Consider the following 20,470-nt stretch of genomic DNA (forward strand, 5'->3'; position numbering starts at 1 on the left):
CCCGTCTTCCAGCAGACAGCCGATCTCTCTCCAGTCTGAAGCTGTGGTTCCTGTGCTCACTGCTTCTCCCTCCCCCTCCCCTTTTGTACTCTCCTTTTTCCTTTAGTTTATTGAATAATTTGATCTCTGCTTTTCAAGCCTAAAGGCACAAGGCATTATTTTCCGTTACAAAACAAAGCAATCCAAAGAAAGGACAGGAGAGAGAAAGAGAAGGGATGAAGATGAATATCAGCTCTATCCCTGTCATCTCCCCCCACCCCCACCCCAACCAATCCCAGCCCCACCTCATAACTCCCAGACTTTACAGACCACCTTAAACTGGGATAAATTAGTTTCTCTTTTTACAGCTGGTGGAAAGGAGCTGAAAATTAAAAATGAAACATACCCTGTTCTTCTATCGGTCTATTAAGGTATCATTTCTATTGGGACAGTGTTTTAGAAGAGGATCAGACTTTCCTTCTGGTGATGATCACTGGCAATATGAATGGAGAATGGGAGGAGGGAGTAGCCTGATATGGGGAAATGTTTTTGTTTTTATTTGTGTATATTTATCCCTAATTTGCTTAGGCGATAGGTGGGTTAAAAATGTAATAAAGAAATAAATTACCCCTAAGGGCTGGATTCTGTAATAAAGAAATAAATTACCCCTAAGGGCTGGATTCTGTATACTGCGGCCAAAATAGCGCACTCAAATATGTACACATTGCTGATTTGCACATGCAGTTTAATTAGCTAAGCCCATCAGTGCCGATACTTAACAATCAACAATTATTACAACTACCGTATTTTCACGCATATAACGCGCGCGTTATATTCGTGAGTGCGTTATCCCCTTTTTTTTTTACATAGTTCCCCCTGACGTCCGATTCACCCCGCAGGACCACTCGCACCCCCACCCCGAAGGGCGGGACCGCCGGAAGAGGAAGCAGCAGGACAACAGTAGGCAGCTTATACGTGATGGGGGGTGGTGGGGAGGCTGTGGGGGTGTGAGCGGTCCTTCGGAGTGGGGGTACGGGTGCGTGTGGTCCTTCGGGGTGGGGGTGCGAGCAGTCCTGCGGGGGGGGGGTGAATCGGACGTCGAGGGGGGGGCATCAGGCTTTCAGGGTGGGGACAGGACTTCAAGGGGGAGAGGAGAGTTGGGGCGGCATGCGCGGTATATGGGTGTGCACGGTATATAAAAATTTATTTACATAAATTAGTTTCCCACGCACTATATCCGTGTGCGCGTTTTACACGGGTGCGCGGTATATGAGTGAAAATACGGTAATTAGAATTTATGTACACAACTTTCTAAATGTATTCTGTGAAGCAGTGTGTAACTTCTAGTGTGCGGATCTCAAAAAGAGACATAGCCAGGGAAAGAGCATAGGCAGGTCATGGGCATTCCTAAAAGTTAGAGCCACTGTTATATGAGAGTTCTTCAAAACATTTCCACACTCATATTTTCATAGGAAGTGGTTGGGGCGGGAGAAGCGTGTCATAGATTGTCTTGTGACTAGTCAGTCAGGCAAAACGGGGTGATTATGTGGAAAGTGATGTAATTTGCTTTTGAGATATTTAACAGTGTTAAAAAAAAAAAAATTGTGGAAACTTTTTGAAGATCCCTCGTAGAATACACCTAATAGATGCACAAACCATAACATGACTTGCAGTGAACTCTAGGTGCATACCACATTGTTTCTTATAATCCGTAAATGTCAACTGGGAATCATTGTGGCTTACATAGGCATTATGAATCATAGAGAGACTATAATGAAATCAGATGCATTTTTAGCACCCTCCTAAATTGAAGATAGGAGGAGGTCTGACGTAAAAGCAGGTCGGGAGGCAGCTCCAAATTTTGGGGCCTTGAAACTCAAAGGTAAATTTGAAGATTAATTTCCTCCAAACTTGATGTAGAGTGGGAATAGGCAATTTATAGTGTTGAGTCATTCTTGAGTTATAGAAGGAGTGTGAAACTTGGATGGCTGAAATTAGCCCAGTCGAGCTTTCTCCATATATAGCCCTGTGAACCATACATGCAATTTTAAATTGAATTCTATACTTGACTGGCAGCCAGTGTAGTTCTATCAGTAGCGGATTGGCACTCTCAAATCGGGCCACAAAATCACAGTAAAATAAATAACCCCAGTCAAAAGCTTATAAGGGCAGTGGTGCCGATCCAGGATCCTCCACCCCCATCTAACTTCCACTCTTAAGCTCCCCTTATCCATCACCAATGGCCCTGTGGCTGTTGGTCCAGTGCTCCAAGGGTAGGAGCCATCCCCAGTTGCTCCTGCCCTGTTGGTGTGACCTCCAAAATGGCACCTCTAGGGGTAGGCTCAGAAACATGAACGCCTAAGCAGCAGCATCAGACTGCCTTTAGTTCCCCCCCTTCCCCCAACATTTGCAAATTGCACAGGCTAAAAAAACCCTATTAAACAAAAACTAATTTCATACACTTTTTCCTATTTTATTTGGAAATAAAACATCCCACTTTATTTAAAAATGAAGATACATTTCTATCAGAAGACCAAGAGGATGGGACAAAGGGAGATATTAGAACATTTTATTAAAAATCACTTTATACCACATAATACTTACGCAGTTTACATAAAAACACACAAAAATTTAACAATACATTTTCATCAAAAACCTAATTCTATGTGTAATTACAAAAGCATCAACAGGTAACTCTGCAATTGTTAAATCGTCACAGCAATTACAGAATCGTTGCTTTGGGGAGTCCCTGCTGCTCAGCTGATGGATAAGGGGGGGGGAATTCCCCTGCTGCAATCAGTTGCTGGACCCCGCCTGCTCAGAACCTTTGACTAAGTATGTGAACTTTGATATAGCAGCTCTGTCCTGACACCACTGGATAACATCACTCACTTGTGTGTCTTAGCAATTCTGGTGCCCTGCTGTTTGTTTTGGCATCAGACCCAACCCGAAACCTAAGTTTGGGTTTCATCTGAAAATGAAAGCATTTTGGCTGAAATTGGTTTTCTTTTTTTTTTTTCTTTATTCATTTTATAACTTACATCAAGTGTACAGTAAATATCATACATACAACATCACTTGAAAATCTACAATATCATACAAGAAGATTTAACCCCCACCCCCTCCTAAATTCATATACAACTAAAATATATCACATGAAAATAATATCTTATGTCATTCATATATATATTATTAGTGGAAAACCAAGAACCGCCCCCCCACCCCAAATCCACATGTGTATTAAAATTGGGAAAAGTGTAAATTATTAATTGTCTGAAATTGAACACCTCGGCCACCCACTACCCTCTATCCTCACATGAAAGCCCACATCATGCCTATCTTTAAATCTTCCGGTGGGCTAGTGGCTCTTCAGGGCAAGAACAGTCCCTGAACGCTCTAGTTCCCATTGGTTCTGCAGCCAAAACTACCACAGGAGGTCTTGGCAGCCATTTTGAGATTGGAAGCAGCATAAGCAAGAGAAATCTTCAGTCACTCCTGCTTATGCTGTTTCTAATCTGAAAATGGCTGTTGAGACCTCCTTCGACAGTCTCGCAATAAGTCCTGGCAGCCATTTTGGCTACAAAAATAGTACATATTATAAGGTAGAAAACATTAAAAAAAATATTTAAAAATGTAAAGGGTTATAACAAAAACATATTATATGGCAAACTAAATAAATTATCTTTAATGATCAAACACTTAAAAAGAGAGCCAAGAGAGAATCATCAGACTTGAGCCAAAAGCCTGAAGTCATAATGCCGTTGTATAGGGCCATGGTGAGACCTCATCTGGAGTACTGTGTGCAATTCTGGAGGCCACATTACAGTAAAGATGTGCGCAGAATTGAATCGGTTCAACGGACGGCCACCAGGATGATCTCGGGGCTCAAGGGTCTCTCGTACGAAGAGAGACTGAACAAATTGCAGCTCTACACTCTTGAGGAACGTAGGGAGAGGGGAGACATGATCGAAACATTTAAGTACCTCACGGGACGTGTCGAAGTGGAAGATGATATTTTCTTTCTCAAGGGACCCTCGGCCACAAGAGGGCACCCGCTCAAACTCAGGGGCGGAAAATTTCATGGCGACACCAGAAAGTATTTCTTCACAGAGAGAGTGGTTGATCATTGGAACAAGCTTCCAGTGCAGGTGATCGAGGCAGACAGCGTGCCAGACTTTAAGAATAAATGGGATCCCCATGTGGGATCCCTACGAGGGTCAAGATAAGGAAATTGGGTCATTAGGGCATAGACAGGGGGTGGGTAAGCAGAGTGGGCAGACTTGATGGGCTATAGCCCTTTTCTGCCGTCATCTTCTAAGTTTCTATACAGTCAAACCTCGGTTTACGAGTGCACCGGTTTGCGAGTGTTTTGCAAGACGAGCAAAACATTCGCAAAATTGGCGCCTCGGAAAGCGAGTTTGACTCGATTTACGAGTGCCACCCCCTACGATCCGTCATCCCCCCCCCCCCGAGCACCAAAACGATATCCCTTACCCCGATTGGGCACCAGCACCAACGCACAGGACATGCCAGTGCAGGAAGATCCTCTCTCTTCTTTGCTGGGCTGGGCGGTGCATTGGAAATCCTTCCTCTTGCTTGTGCTGGGCTGGACTGGGCCTTGAGCATGCTCAAGGCCTTCTGGTCTCACTCTCTCCGAGATTCTCAGATTCAGAATCTCGGAGAGAGCGAGACCAATAGGCCTTGAGCATGCGCAAATGCTCAAGGCCCAGTCCAGCCCAGCACAAGCAAGAGGAAGGATCGCCGATGCACCGCCCAGCCCAACAGAGAAGAGGGAGGATCTTTGGGCACCAGCATGTCCTGTGTGTTGGTGCTGGTGCCCAATCGGGGTAAGATCGCGGGGTGGGGGGGGGGGGAACGACTCGAGCGGGGGGATGCCGGATCGCGGGGGAGTGAGGGCTATTGAGCAGCGCCGGTGGCCTCAGGGAGGGGGATTGGAGCAGCGCCGGTAGCCTCGGGAGGGGGGTGAGGGGGGGGTTGGTGGAACGAATCAAAGCGAGTTTCCATTCATTCCTATGGGGAAACTCACTTTGATATACGAGCAATTTGGTTTACGAGCATACTTCTGGAACAAATTATGCTCGTAAAACAAGGTTCCACTGTAATTTAAAGGATCATTAGACCTCTTATAATACCAAGGTTATTTCAGGTCCCAATCTGTAGATCCAAGTTTTTAATCATCTGAAACTCTCCTGAAGCCCTTAATCCAAGCAGTGCCACATAAAATTGCCAACAAGGGTTAAAGATGATTTATTTAGTTTGCCATATATTTTTGAGTATTATTTTTTTTAATGTTTTCTACCCTATAATGTGAACTATTTTGGGATTTTCTGATCGTACTGGGTAGTTCCGATATTGATTGTTCCTGGTTTATGTTTTTTTTTTTAGCCATTTTGGCTACGGCATCAGAGGGGACAAGAGCCATTAGCCCACTGGAAGATTTTAAGGTAGGCCCAGGAATGGCCTTTGGGTGCTGGTGGGTAGGCAAGGCATAGACACCGAGAGTGATCATGGCGTTGGTGTTAGCTAAAACCAAACTAAAAAATTTCAGTTCCTGGTTCTGTTTCATTTGCCCTCTATTACAGGTAAGCAACACTGCTTGAGAGAGAAAAAATGGGCATTTATTTTGCTTTTAGGATTATCTTCGAAGGCATCTAGAAAGGCCAATCTGACAAATAGAAAATGTGCTCATTGATGCTGTATGCTCGTTAGCAACACTGCATAATCAGAGAATTATTATCAATGATGAGCACTGCTGTACAATGTGAGAGAAAGAGTGTACGTATTTTGTGAAAACTAAAACAAAACTTACTGCTCTAAAGTCAGTGCTTTTCAGATAGGGAGGGAAGGGAATGGGATTTGATGTACTGCCTTTTCTGTGGCTACAATCAAAAAACTGTTTACATATTAGATCCAGATATTTATTTTGTTGAATAGAATATTCCCATTTTTCTATAAGTTTTGATTCTAAAATTTTAATCTCCTTTTCTAAGTTTAAAAATTGTTTTTTAATCTGTTTTTTAAGATAAGCCGAATAAGAAATTATTTGTCCTCTCATTGATGCCTTAAAAGCATCCCATAATATTTCCCTAGAGATCTCATCTTTATCATTCAATTGAAAATAATCCTTCATTTTTGTTTGAAGATTCTCACAAAATATTGGATCAGCAAGCAATGTATTATCAAACTTCCAAATTGGTCTATTAGTATTTTGATCTGTGATCTTAATTTCAAGTTGTTAAAGCTTAAGGGCAAATATAATGAGATTTCATCTAAGTTGATTAGGAAAGATTTATTTTCTCAGCAAGCATTGTATTATGGTAACTCAAATAAGGCGGGAAGAATATTGGCAAATTATCTTAAAGCGAAAAAAAGGAAATCAAATTTAATTGCCATTAAAGATGAAAATGGTGAAACATTTACACAAATTGAGCCTATTTTAAAACAGTTCCTAAAATTTTATAGATCTCTTTATTCTTCCGAGACTTATTTAGATAAAGAAAAAGATGGTTTAGAATTTTTGAAAATGTTAGAGGGTCCAAAAATTCCTGAACATGTAAAACGAAGTTTGGAAGAGCCAATATCACTAAAAGAATTAGGAACAGCTTTGAAGTCCCTTAGAGTTGGATCCGCTCCAGGTGGTGATGGATATACAGTGGAGTTTTATAAAACATTTCAAAATTTTCTATTGCCTTATTTATTAAATCTTTATCAATATCAACTTAATAAAGGTTCTATTAATGGCACTATAGCAGAATCTTTAACTATTGTTTTGCCAAAGCCAAATAAAGATCCCACTTTGGTTTCAAACTATAGGCCAATATCTTTAATAAATGTAGATGGTAAATTACTAGCAAAAATATTAGCGTTAAGATTGGCTAAAGCTCTCCCTCATATTATAGGTATGCATCAAACAGGATTCGTTGCTCAAAGACATTCATCTCATAATACCAGATTGGCATTCCACATGTTATATTTAACAAAGAAAATGAGAGAGCCTACTTTTGCTGTTTCTCTGGATGCAGAGAAGGCTTTTGATAGAGTAGAATGGACCTTTATGTATCAGGCATTGGAATGGTTTGGTATAGGTCCTGGATTCATACAAATAATACAAACGTTGTATAGTTCCTCTTCTGCTAGATTATATATTAATAATACTTTTTCAGAAAAATTTAATTTGCAGAGGGGAGTTAGACAAGGTTGTCCCTTGTCTCCTTTGCTGTTTGATATTGTTTTAGAACCCTTAATATTGGCTATCCAACAAGTAAAGGAAATACCAGGTATACCACATTCAGATAGAGAATATAAGGTATCTGCTTATGCAGATGATATACTATTGTATTTGAGGAATCCAGAATCTACCATTCCATGTTTACTTGAGTTGATAGAGAAATTTGGAAAATTTTCAGGATATAAGATAAATTGGAATAAATCAGAAGTTCTTCCATTAAATGTACATTGTACAAAAGGTTTATTCGATACATTCTCTTTTGTTTGGAAGGAGGATGCTATTAAATATCTTGGAATTTGGATTACAAAAACAGTGGATGAAACAATGAAAATTAATGAAAAATGTATATTACAAAAGGTAACAGAAATGTGTGAGCAATGGAATCCTTTGCATTTATCTTGGTGGGGAAGAGTACAAACTGTTAAAATGATGATTTTGCCTGTAGTTTGTTACCAAATGGGGATGATACCAGTTTTCTTTCAAGAATCTTTTTATAAAAAATTAAATAGGGTTTTGACAAAATTTATTTGGCTTGGTAAAAATCCCAGAATTGCTTTAGTGTCGTTGCAAAGGCCAATTGTGGAGGGCGGGGTAAATTTTCCCAATTTTTATAGGTATCATCAAGCCTATATTTTACGTCAAGGTATGTATTGGATCCTCCCAGAGCCCACTGATAATATTACAGACTGGTTCTGGTTAGAATGGAGACTTATGTTTCCCTTGCGTCTTAGTCATGTAGTTAGTATCAAAATGCCAAGGTTAAATAAAGAGCATAAAATTTTTATGGATACCTGGAAAACTTTAAGATATATAAGTAATCTAACTCCTATTCCAATAAATAAATCAACAACTCAAACAATTTGGTTAAACCCCAAGATCAAAATTGGCGGTTTTAAAATCATCTGGAAGCATTGGATGAAAGCAGGTATTCGTATTTTGGAGGATGTAATAAAAAATGGTAAGTTGCTGGAGTTTTCACAATTGCAACATAAATTTACCGTATTTGCCGGCGTATAAGACGACTTTTTAGTACCTTAAAATCCTCCCCAAAGTCGGGGGTCGTCTTATACGCCGGGTACAGTTTACATGCCCTTACTTGCGGGGCTGGATGTACTCAGTCGCGCGGCTCTTCTTCTCCCTACCTTCTCTGCTTGCAGCACAGAGCCGAACGGATGTCTTCCCGACGTCAGCGCTGACGTCGGAGGGGAGGGAGGGCTTAAACAAAGCCCTCCCTCCCTCCGACGTCAGCGCTGACGTCGGGAAGACTTCCGTTCGGCTCTGTGCTGCAGGCATGGCAGGTAAGGAGAAGGAGAGTAGCCTCGCGGTTCGAGGGGCGGCCGCCCCGCCCCGGTTGCAGCACAGCCGGCCAGGTTCCCTTACTTTTGTGGCACTTCCCCGACCGACTGATAACAGCCCGGGTCCGACAATCCTCCCTGCCCTGTAGCCGCGAATCTAAATACCTTCTTACAGCAGCTGTAAGAAGGTAATTTAGATTCGCGGTTAAGGGCAGGGAGGTTTGTCGGACCGGGGCTGTTGTCGGTCGGTCGGGGAAGTGCCACAAAAGTAAGGGAACCTGGCCGGCTGTGCTGCACCCGGGGCGGTAGAGAAGGTGTGCGGAAGAAGGGGTCGTCTTATACGGCGAGTATAACACAAAACTCTATTTTTTAACTGAAAGTTGGGGGGTCGTCTTATACGCCCAGTCGTCCTATACGCCGGCAAATACGGTAATCTTAATAAATCACAATATTTTAGATGGTTGCAATTGAAGCAGTCCATTCAAGTAGGGTTCCCTGAATGGAAAAATCTTACTAATTATCATAGTTTGGAATTCTTATGCTTCCAGATGGATTCAATGGATCATAGAGCCGCACAGTGGTATAAATTAATATCTGGATTTGTAAATAAAAAACCAAAAAATGGTCTTAGAGACATTTGGAGCATTGAGATAAAGCATCAAATTAATGCATCTCAATGGCCACGACTTTGGTCTTGGAGGTTAAAATGTACGGTGTCAGCATCTATGAGACAAACTTGGTTTTTTCTTCTGCATAGAGCTTTTAGGACCCCTGTTCGTTTACAAAAGATAGATAGTTCTAAGTCTAATAGATGCTGGCATTGTCATGTTGAAATCGGGACATTAGATCACCTTTTATTCTATTGTCCATTTATCTTATCATTCTGGAAATCAATTTGGCCTCAAATCAATAGGATGTTAGAAAATCCGGTAGCCTTGACATATGATACTATTTTATTTGGAACAACTATAAGAGCAAGAAGTCAAATTTCATCAAGTAACAACAAACTTCTGTTTATTTTAATTGGAATAGCAATACAACAAATAACATATAATTGGAAAAAACATGATAGGTTAAATTATAATTTCTGGTGGAATTCTGTATGCCATATATACAAAATGGAACTCACCATTGCAACACAAAAAGGATATGTGAGTAAATTTCAAAAAGTCTGGGGACCGTTAACAGATTTCTGTAATGAATGATTAAATTTTCCCATGATAAGATTTTTGATTAGAGGGGATTGGGGTGGGATTTTATTTCTAATTATTACATACTATACCAATAATTGAATGAATTCTCAATAAAGTTGATTTTATATATTATTGATTGGGAGGGAGGGAGGTGTGTGGGATTATTATATTCAATAAGAATTATATAAATTTAGATTTCTTACATAATATTATAACTTTATATAATATTAATTTTTTTTTAAAATGTTAAATTTGATGTTAATATGTGAGTTAATCAAGTGTGTATATTCAAGTTTCTAATAAGCTTATCTGAAACACTTGTTGTAACATAAGAAAATGAATAAAGATTTATAAAACTAAAAAAACAGGTATTTATTTTGTACCTGGAGCAATGGAGGGTTTTAGTGACTTGCCCAGAGTTTAGAAATTATAAAATTTAGGTGTTTATTTTCCACCTACTTCAGGTTTCTATGGGTGCAAGAGCAGTCACATCCTCATAGGGAATACAATGACTAAAGTGCCTATAAGGCTGGACTAGGAATCATCGATGTTGTAAGCTCCTGAGTGTATAAGAATTACTACTGAAAGGATGAGGTCATCACTGCTGCATGCAAGAAAAGCAGTTACTCAGCCAAGGACAATCAATGCTGTGTACACCACTGAATAATACACCTGCAAGAGAAAAATAGCACATTGCTAGAAGTGCTGATGTGGTCTTTGGAGTAGAGAATGACATGGGGACAACGCAATTTCTCTGTCCCCACGAGTTTTATCCCTGCCCTATTCCTGTAAGAACTGCCTTAACCGCACAAGCCTTGAACACTTATGATTTTAAAGTGTTTGAGGCTTGTGCAGATGAGGACGGAGCTTGCAGGAATGGGGCAGAGATGGGAAAATGAGTTTGCACGGGAACAGGGAAAAATTTGTCCCCATATCATTCTCTATTTTGGCGTTGGGAAGGAATTTGCTGCACAGAAATGAGGACTTGCCTTGCTCTGGACACAGCAAGAAGATCGAACTAGACAGACCTCTGGACTTCTTCCAGCCTACATCAGCTGCCTGAAAGCTTCTGTTGCAGGTCAGACTTGCACAGAATAGTGTCTCTTAGGAAATGAAGCATCTTTAATGCTCTTCCAGCTCTCACCACTGCTTTAAAACCCTTTTAGGCAAGAATCCTAGAGAAACCTGGCTTCAGTTTAGAAGATCCATTTGTTAGTTAATGGAAGATGATCAGGTAATTACTACTCTCAGTGGTGCAAAGTGCAATCAGGAACAATATGTATTAATGGGCAGACAGTGGTACTGTAGCAACTGATGCTTAGCACACACAATCAGAAGCTTTAGGCCACTCCAGCTTGTCTTCCTGAGGTTTCCTGCCACGCAGGGTTCCTTGGCTCACACATTTTGTTTATTTCATGCAATGTCTGATCTTAGAATGTAGTCCCTTTACTCTCTCCGACTACATCAAACAGCCACAATCATTGAAAACAGACTCTTGCTTAACATTTCTGGTTTGATTTTAGAACACAAAAATCAATGGCCAGCTTCTGTTTTTTGGATCTAGGATTTGCTCTGCCTTTGTAGTGGATGGGAGAGGAGGGGGTGTGCAACCACAGAATAAAGCAAGGGACATCTTACAGTAGAACAGAACCTTGGCTGCCAATGCACAAACACTAGTATGTAACTGACTGAGGCCATACTGTGATGGTTAGCAAGCTTCACATTCTACTAGCTAGTGCTGCTTTTCTCAGCTACAACCCCTCAGGCACTGAGCCATTTGAGGTCTGACCTGTCACCTCCTGCCATCCTAAACATTGTTGCAGGGTCTCTTAACACGCTGCAGCCCTATCACGTTTGTTAATTTCCTTGTACAGTATATCCCTTTGATGGGTAAAGTCTGCTGCATCCAGCTCGCTCACTCCTCACCCAGGAGGAAGATCTTCACGGGGATGCTCTCTCTCTCTGTACAGCTGTGAAACAGGGTAAAAAGCTGAAGCAATATCCTAAAATGTACTGAGTTAGCTACCGACTGCAGCGCACATGGACAGGCTGAGCCACCCCTCCCTCCCACACACACACATTCATGAATGTGCAGCTCTGACTTCTATAAATAAAAGCAAAAAAACCCAGAAAGTCTCATAGATACACTTGAGGTAACAACAGATTAAAAATGAATTCTAGAAAGTATTTTCTTTTACCACACAATGAAGCAAAAAAACAAAAACTACCAAAAGCTATTGTTTAGCTCAGTAGGCCTAGGTGTCCCCACCTCCAACTTGGAATAGGCCTTGCTACGTGAGATCTGACAGGCAACCCAGCCTGGGCACCATCTGAGCCTCAATGTTGGGTCTATCAGACCACTGGTAGAAGCCAACCTGGGATGTCTTAAATTCTTTAACATTTAAGACTGGATCAACCTGTGCAAGAGAGATGAGTTGGCTTCTAAACTAGGACTGGGTGGAAAGACCCCTGGCTTTAGTTCTTAAGCACATTCCTCAGACCCACTGCCCTGTTCTTATATTTAGTCATGTCTCTATGGTCTTCAACCCTTACGCCAATTCCTTGGCAAGCTGCTAACGTAATGTGCCCTGTCCACAGATCTTACACATGATGCTAAAAGGCACTCAGCTATGACCTTAGCAGCTCTTGGCTGTGTCTCAGACCCCCCTGCCTCACCCTCATTTCTCAAGTATATCACGAGTGTCTTGGGTACAGCTCTTGGATACAGCACTAAGGCCCTCGGTCCTGGTTTCCAGCTGAGAGTCCACAGTGAGCCCACTCCTGTCTTCCAAGCCAGTAATAGTGCAATGTGGCAACATTTCCTCCAGCAGAATGGCAATCAACTCTTTGTTTACCACAGAAGGGAGGTGAGAGACATCAAGTCGCTTTAGGTTTCTGCGGAGGCAGAAAGAGGAGGAATGAATTATGCTAGTAAAGAGGCTGTGGCTCAAGTTCAAAGAGGCTCACCTGCTAACAACCAACTACGGAAACTTAAACAAGGAAAAAAGGAAAGTAGAAAACAAAAAAGTCTTAATTTGCTTCTCTGTCTTCTCATACACAGGCACTGGTTTAGAACACAGCCCACAACCTATCCCTCTTCGCTTGTCTGCCAATATAGTAGATGATAACAATGACAGCAAATAAAAACCTGCACAGTTCATCCAGTCTGTCCAACAAAATAAACTCATTGCATATACAGTGTAATCTTATTATAACGGACTCGCTTAAAACAGAACCTCGTCTATAGCAGACGAGGTCCATTGGTCCCGGCCGTGTGCAGAAAATCTCCACATATAGCAGACTCGCATATAACGGACAAACAATATGGTCTCCAGAGCTGCTTTTAGCTGTAGTTTTGTTCAGCTATAACAGACATATAGGCTCCGCCTACAAAGTGTGTGGCGTGCCGGTGATACAGTATCAAAATACAGCCCTGAAGAAAATGACAGATTATTTTTATTTCCAGTATAGTATGACAAAATGCTTTAGAACATCTTTTAGTGTTCTGGTTTTGCAATCATTTCATGCCATACCAATGTTTTGCTGAGTTTTGTTATTGATGTTGCTGATATGCTTGTGAAGTGAATGTTGTTCATTGATTATATGTTGTTTCAAGTTGACCTAAATAAAGTTTAAAAAAAAATGCAACTCTGGATATAACAGACTCTGGATATAGCGGACTGTTTTTCCAGGTCCCTTGAAGTCTGTTATAACAAGATTATACTGTAGTATGATGCCATATAACATATGCATATTTGATCTTGATCTGTCCTTGCCATTTTCAGGGCACAGACTGACGAAATCTTGTCTTATTTCCCTCCCCAATTACTGGAGGTGCCACTTTAAGCACCGCTAAGTTTGTTTCGCTTCCATTTCTTCCACACTCCAGTCTTCATTCCCATACAGCTAATGCTGGAGCGGAAACAAGACTGGTTGTTACCTGTCTGTTTCCCCCACTCTCGAGGACATTCTCACAAACACATGAAATCTAAGGGGGGGGGGGGACAGACATCACCAGGGCACAAATATTACTACAGCACTGTACAGGCTATGAACAGAGCATAATGGGGACTAAATACTGACTCTAAGTGGTGCAAGGTAGCCAAGCCTCTCTCTGTGACTTGGGGACAGCCAGCCAGCGACAGCTCCTCCAGAGAATCCTTAAACACGTGTAGTCGGCTGAGACACCAATCGTCCAAATAAGGGCAACCACTCAGATTCAATATCTTCAGCTCTTTCAGGATAACTGGAAGGAGACAAGAAAGCAGGCCAATATCAGACATCTCGGACCTGTAGTACACAACTTACATATGATTAGTTTATGTTGGTTCCTGGCAAAATTTTAAAATCATTTTATTTTAATGTTTTGATAAACTCTCTCTTTAGCAAAACAGGACTTTCCGATACCACCATTTGGTTCCCCTAAAGTCCTACTCTGACCAGAAATAGAACTTGATGAAGACAAGAGAAAAAAACCATTCCTCAGTTATTTTCCAAGACTCATTAGCGATAAGATTAGATTCATCCCCCCTAAACACCCCAATTGAATTTCTTCAATTTTCTCTAAGGACTAAACCTAAATTAGATATTCTTCTAATTTATCTTCCACCACCAGTCAATAGTAATAATTTCTTCTATTTACAATCACTACTTTTTGATTTTGGGTCATCTACTTCTAATCCACTAGTCTTAGGAGATTTTAATATTCATTTTGAGGATTTAAACAATAATTAATTATACTAAAGAAATTCTTTCTCATCTTAGATTGTTAGATTTATCTCCACTATTTTCAGTTCCAACACACATAGCTGGTCATACAATCGATATGATCTTAACTTCTACATCTTTATCAAATAAATCTCGCTTTCAATTTCATTCAGCACAGCCAGTACCCTGGTCTGATCACTACTTAATATCAATAACTTTCATAGCAGTACCATCGAAACCAAATAAAATTCCCCAAATTAGACAATTTAAAGATTTTAGGAAACTATCAGTCGAATCCATTTCATCAAATCTTTGCCTAGATTTTGGAGATTTAGAATCAACCACTATAGAAGACCTTTTACATAAATGGCAGAATGCTACCCAGCTCCTCATCGACAAATTAGCCCCAACTCAAACAAAATATATCTCATCACGTCAGAAAATTAACCCATGGTTTAATTCAGAACTAGACCTAATTAAAAAACAACTTTGTTCGTTGGAACGAAAATGGAGAAAAGATAAAAATCAATCAAATTTTTCAAAATTTAAAGACCATGCGACATACTATAAGGAAAAAATAATTCATGCAAAATCGAAATATTACTCAAAGCAAATTATCCAGGCCAAGAATACCACTGTACTATATAATATTTTAAAATCTATTAATCAGCAATCCAAAAACCTTTCTCATGACATTAAACCTCTTCCAACCGCACAAGAATTAGCAGACAGTTTCGTTGATAAAATTAAAAAAATTAGAAATAACTTCACATTACAACAACAATCTGCAACTACATCAGAGAATGAATCTAATTCATCACTTATTTCAAAATGTTCTCATTTTAACATTCCCAGTCTTAAAGACTTAGAAATGATTATTAAAACCATCAATCATAAAGGAGCATTCAATGAATCAATATCCCCTACTATCATCAAGAAATACTTTTCTATATTCGGCCCATACATACATACATTAATCAACATTAGTTTACAACAAAGTAAAGTACCACTAGCCTGGAAAAAATCCACTATACGCCCAGTTCTTAAAGATCAAAAAATAGGTTCCGATATAAAAAATAATTATAGACCCATTGCCAATATTCCATACTTAGCTAAAATAACTGAAAAAATCGTCTTTAACCAAATATCTGAATACATTGAAAAAACCAACGCATTGCATCCAAATCAAACAGGATTCAGATTAAATCATTCTACAGAACACTCTCTAATTGGTATGACAACATCTATATTATATCATTTAGATCACCATACATCCGTCATTTTGATTTCTCTTGATCTATCGTCCGCTTTTGACACTATTGATCATAGTCTTTTAATAAATAGGCTTCAATCAATTGGTTTAACTGATCAAGTTCTGAAAGGTCACTTGGACACACAATGTCAGAGGCGTGAAGAAAGTACAAGAAATTTTATTCACAGCATGCCGGGACCCTAGTGCAGTTAATAGCCTGCCTACTAGAGTGTCAGAAACAGGAAATACACGGACTTTTATGCCCTTTTTGCAAACTAATATATGCAAAAACTACAATTTTCATTTGTTACTTCTATAACTTTCTACAATTATTATTGGTCCTAAGCCAGCACTTATGATAGGTTCAGGGGTACAACTTATAGTCCTATAGGAAACTAGCTCATTTCTCTGCTTATCTAAATCTTACAGGTCTAAATGCTACATGTACAGAAGGGCAGGGCACATCATGGCTCAAACTCTTATCTATTCAGCTTACAATGTGGTAAGGTAGGGACATACATTTTAGGCAGATGAAGTCAATAGATTGTAAACTTTCTTCAGCTATGTAGACCAGAGCAATATTTTAAACAACAGTTAACCATTTCATGACCCTACATTCCCCCCTTTCAGGCTGGCGTACCTAAGGAGCCAAGCCTGACAAAATAAAGTTAGGGGTCAGGAAAGTCGGGGTCCCCAGTGGGTAAGGGACGATACTGGGAGAGGGCAAGGGCCAATTCAGCAGTGGAACGGTTGACAACAGAGTCCATAGTTCAGTGGAGCAGCTTTATGGCTATGGGGACCATACAGGGCAGGCAGCAAAGGAGCAGAGAAGACAGGGCAGCAACCAGCAAGATGATCTTCAATGCTGAACCAGAGGGCAACCAGGAGCTGAAGGTACCAGAGATCCAGTCTGCAGTAAGATCACGTCAGGGAACATGAGCCAGTTTGGTGATACGATCCACAACGTCCTCGATCATTTTACTCAAGTTCAAGGCAGCAGTTGGAGAGGTTGAATTTATCACAGGCACAGCAGCTAGTAAATAGTCCAAAGCTAGACGATTCTGATAAATAGCAGTGCACATTTTAGCATTCGCTCTGCCAATGGTACTCAAAGCTCGGGAGGTCTCATTGGTTATCAGTTCGAGTACAGCTTGTAGACAAATAATGCAGTTCAGCATATAGATTGGGGTCTGATAGCCCCAGGTGTCATCCTCGGTCCATGTGGCAGGTCCATAAGCAGCAATGATCCGTTCTGCAGGCCAGTCATCACCCCATTCACCTATTTTAAGGGAATTGGTGGAAGTAGACCGCTTTTGGCGACCTCTGGTGTTGAATACAGGGGCTCCCAGGTGTTCACCATCGGGAAGAAGCTGGGACGAATCATGCAAAGCACACATGTACCAGTCTAGTTAGCAGGCAATCAAGAGTAGGCAAACAGATCACAGAGCCAGTATCAACTATCAGGAGCTGACCATCATTCATAGGAAGTTCCATTAAGCAGTGTCTGAAGGGCTGAAGACAGTGGGAAGCAACAATGGAGGTTCACAAGGCCCATCGTGAAGGTCGTGGACCTGACGTAAAAGTGAGGGTCTGTGAAGTCAGGTTTAACATGTCCAGCTGCATTGCCTCCCATAGCCACTGTTCTCCCATACCAGTCCCTCCTCATACAAAATAATTGCTAACATTAAGAGTCTGACCTATAGTTTCAGCAAACTATATAAACAGATTTCTAGTGATTACAGGATATTAGTATCTACTTTCATAATTTCATAAAACTGGGGAAACACCACAGAGTGATAGACAGGAGCACATGAGTGGGATACAATTCGGACATATACATCAGTACCTGAGTCTCACCTTTTACCATCAATATACAATGCCATGCAGTCTCTGGCCTTCTGGACTTGGACATTGGCATTCCAGTTATATGGGTCAGTGATAGTGAAAACCATGGGATTACAATAGCCTGTAGTACACAAGGGGCCAGAGTTAGGACCTATAGTAAGGGAGGCAGACGGGGTATTTGTGTGGGTTATTGTAGGTAGCCCACAAGACACTTTCTCATAAAGGACAGGCTCCACCATTAGTGAAGGTTTCCTCATAGGGGCAGTTCTTAAAGGCATCAGGTTACAATAACACAGTTAATCTAGGGAGCCACACAAAACTGTATTAGGGGTAGTACCATGACCTTGAGAAACATCAAATAGCACACATGTATCACAATACAAAGACACCGGGTGAGTGGGGTCTACAATAAGAGCCTAGTTGATAAGTGGACCCTCAACATTATAAATGCAGATTTCCGCCCACTTTTAAACTTCATCACCAGTAGGTTGGAAACAGAAAATACCCTCAAATGTTTGACACTTTCTGTACTTAACTCCTTGCAAACAAACATCAGGCAAAAGGGGCTGCACTTGTTAAGTACAATAGGAAAGAAATACAGAAGAAAGAAGCATAAGTAAGGGCAACACAAATATCAGATATAAATATACTAACATAGGAAGCTCATTTTTCTTTCAGGCACAACTTAGAAAACTTCAAACAGTTAAACTCAAGACACTTGCTAAAAGCAGTGGTGAACCACAGGCAGTCAATTAAACTCAAACACTTATAAAGAATTATATTCAGAACACCTGCTAAGTACAGTGGTAAATATTCAGAACTTTTGAGGTCTTAGAAAGCTTCAGCTGAAGATCCGTGTTGTAGTGGAACCAAGTTTCATGTCCGGACACCTTTGACAACTGTAAGAGAAGAAATTAGGACAGTAAAAGGACCTATCCACCTAGGTTTCAGGGGGGTCTGACTTCCATACTGTATTTCCAGGGACATATCCATGGATTTGTGTAGCTATCGGTAATGGGGCCCTTTCCAGGACCCATTTATGGAGCTCTTGAAGGGCTTTAGCTAAAGACTGGACCTGACTCTGGAGGATATCTGATCCCAGAGTAGCAAAGGAACCAGGATCTGGGCTCACAATGGGTGGTTGCCGGCCGAACATGAGCTCAAATGGGGCTTAGATGGGGTGCATCTAATCTGAAAAAGAACAGCAGGCAGCAGGACAGGCCAGGATAGATTAGTTTCTTCAATTCATTTTGTGAGAAGGGTCTTAAGAGTTCTGTTTATTCTTTCGACCTGACCAGAGCTCTCAGGATAGTAAGCAGCATATAATTTCTATTCAATTTGGAGGGCCTGAGCAATTTGTTGGACAACATTGACAATGAAAGCAGGGCCATTGTCACTGCTTATAGAAACAGGGAGACCAAAGCACGGAATTATTCAGGAGGTGTTTGGTTACGTCTCTGGCGCGTTCAGTGCAAGTAAGGAAGGCTTTGACCCATCTAGTCAGGGTGTCTGTGAAGACTAGGAAGTGACTGAGGGAACGGAAATGGGCATGTGGGTAAAATCTACAGACAGAACCTGCATCGGATATGTTCCAATAGGTTGGTATCCAAGAGGTGGCAGTCATCTGATTGGGAATTTTATTCTAGAACCGACAACACACTGTCGGACCATATTCCGGACTAGCTGATCAAGGTAATTGATAAAGAAATGTCTCTTGAGAGTAAATTTTCATAGCGGGTTCTCCAGAGTGTGCCAAATCATGGCATCTTTTGACAATCGTGAGGGCCAGGTGTTGAGGAATGAATATGAGGGTACCCGCTGTGCTTGCGTTTGAAGTATCAGTGTGTGGGTCTGGATTGGCACTTGAATTGGTGCATTTTGTATCCACCCCCCTTTCAGGACAGACTGGCACAAAATAATGCATGCCCAAGTCTGTTCCTGAGAAGCGTACTGGGGTGTAAGGGAATCCAGAAAAGGAATGATTGTATACAGAGGGGCCGAAAGAGGGGGCAGAGACTGGCAGCTCGGGCTGTGCGGTTGGCAAGGGCATTGCCACGAGAGACAAGGTCCGTCACGCGTCTGTAAGCATGGCAGAGCATAACAGAAACACGTGAGGGTAGTTGTACGGCCTCAAGAAGGTCAAGAATGAGGGGAGCATGATGGATCAGGCGGCCGGAGGCTATAATGAAACCTCGATGTTTCCAGATGGCCCTATGGGAATGCAAGTTAAGGAAAGCATATTTGGAGTCAGTATATATATATTGCAAGACTGAAAGGCAGAGTGGCGCAGGGCAGAAGTGAGGGCATAAAGCTCAGCTTCTTGGGCAGAAGGGCCAGAAGGCAGGGGCCTGAGTCAGAAGTTTTTGGAGGCAGCGAAAAGACCGCTCCTGAAGTTGGGTCCAGACAAAAGGGGCTGAGTCAGCGCCTTTGGTGGAATCATACAGAGGACGAGCAATAGTGGAGAAATCAGGGATCCAGATGGGACAGTATCCTGCAATACTGAGAAAGGTGCTCAGAGCCTTGCAGTTATCAGGGACAGGGAGACTACAGACAGCCTGGACACGGGTGTAGGAAGGGACCTGGTACCCTGGGAGATTTGAATGCCAAGGTAGGTGACACGAGGAAGGCATACTTGAAATCAATGTAAATATGGCCACAGGAAAATTTAAAAGGCAGACCCACTATCTGAAAGACTCAGATAAATAATAATAATAATAACAGTTTATATACCGCAATACCGTGAAGAGCTATGTGGTTTACAAAAGATTAGAGAAGGTACAAAATAATTGAACTTAAGATGTGTACTAACACATAAGAATTGTTCTCAATCCCTATTCTATATCAGGTTCCTACCCCAAAGAGCTGACTTATAAAATTAAGCTAAAAGCAGTTCTGGATCCACCCACTAGCAGGGTAGTCTGACACAAGCGCTCTCTAAAGCAGCAGTCCC

General features: G+C 41.2%; 1 protein-coding gene across 2 annotated transcripts in view; it reads right to left on the reverse strand.

The window, feature by feature from the left end:
* Nucleotides 1-10,012: 10,012 nt before the first annotated feature.
* The window catches only part of DMAC2 (distal membrane arm assembly complex 2), a 38,700-nt gene continuing 28,242 nt past the window's right edge, over nt 10,013-20,470 (reverse strand). For both annotated transcript variants that reach the window (XM_033956630.1, XM_033956629.1), the window contains exons 5-6: nt 13,800-13,962; nt 10,013-12,611 (exon numbers count right to left, since the gene is read on the reverse strand). In XM_033956630.1, coding sequence (XP_033812521.1) covers nt 12,395-12,611; nt 13,800-13,962 — 380 coding nt within the window. In that variant the 3' untranslated portion in view covers nt 10,013-12,394. The remainder of the gene's footprint in view (nt 12,612-13,799; nt 13,963-20,470) is intronic.

The sequence above is a fragment of the Geotrypetes seraphini genome, chromosome 8 (genome assembly GCF_902459505.1).
Source record: "Geotrypetes seraphini chromosome 8, aGeoSer1.1, whole genome shotgun sequence".
NCBI classification, from domain to species: domain Eukaryota; kingdom Metazoa; phylum Chordata; class Amphibia; order Gymnophiona; family Dermophiidae; genus Geotrypetes; species Geotrypetes seraphini.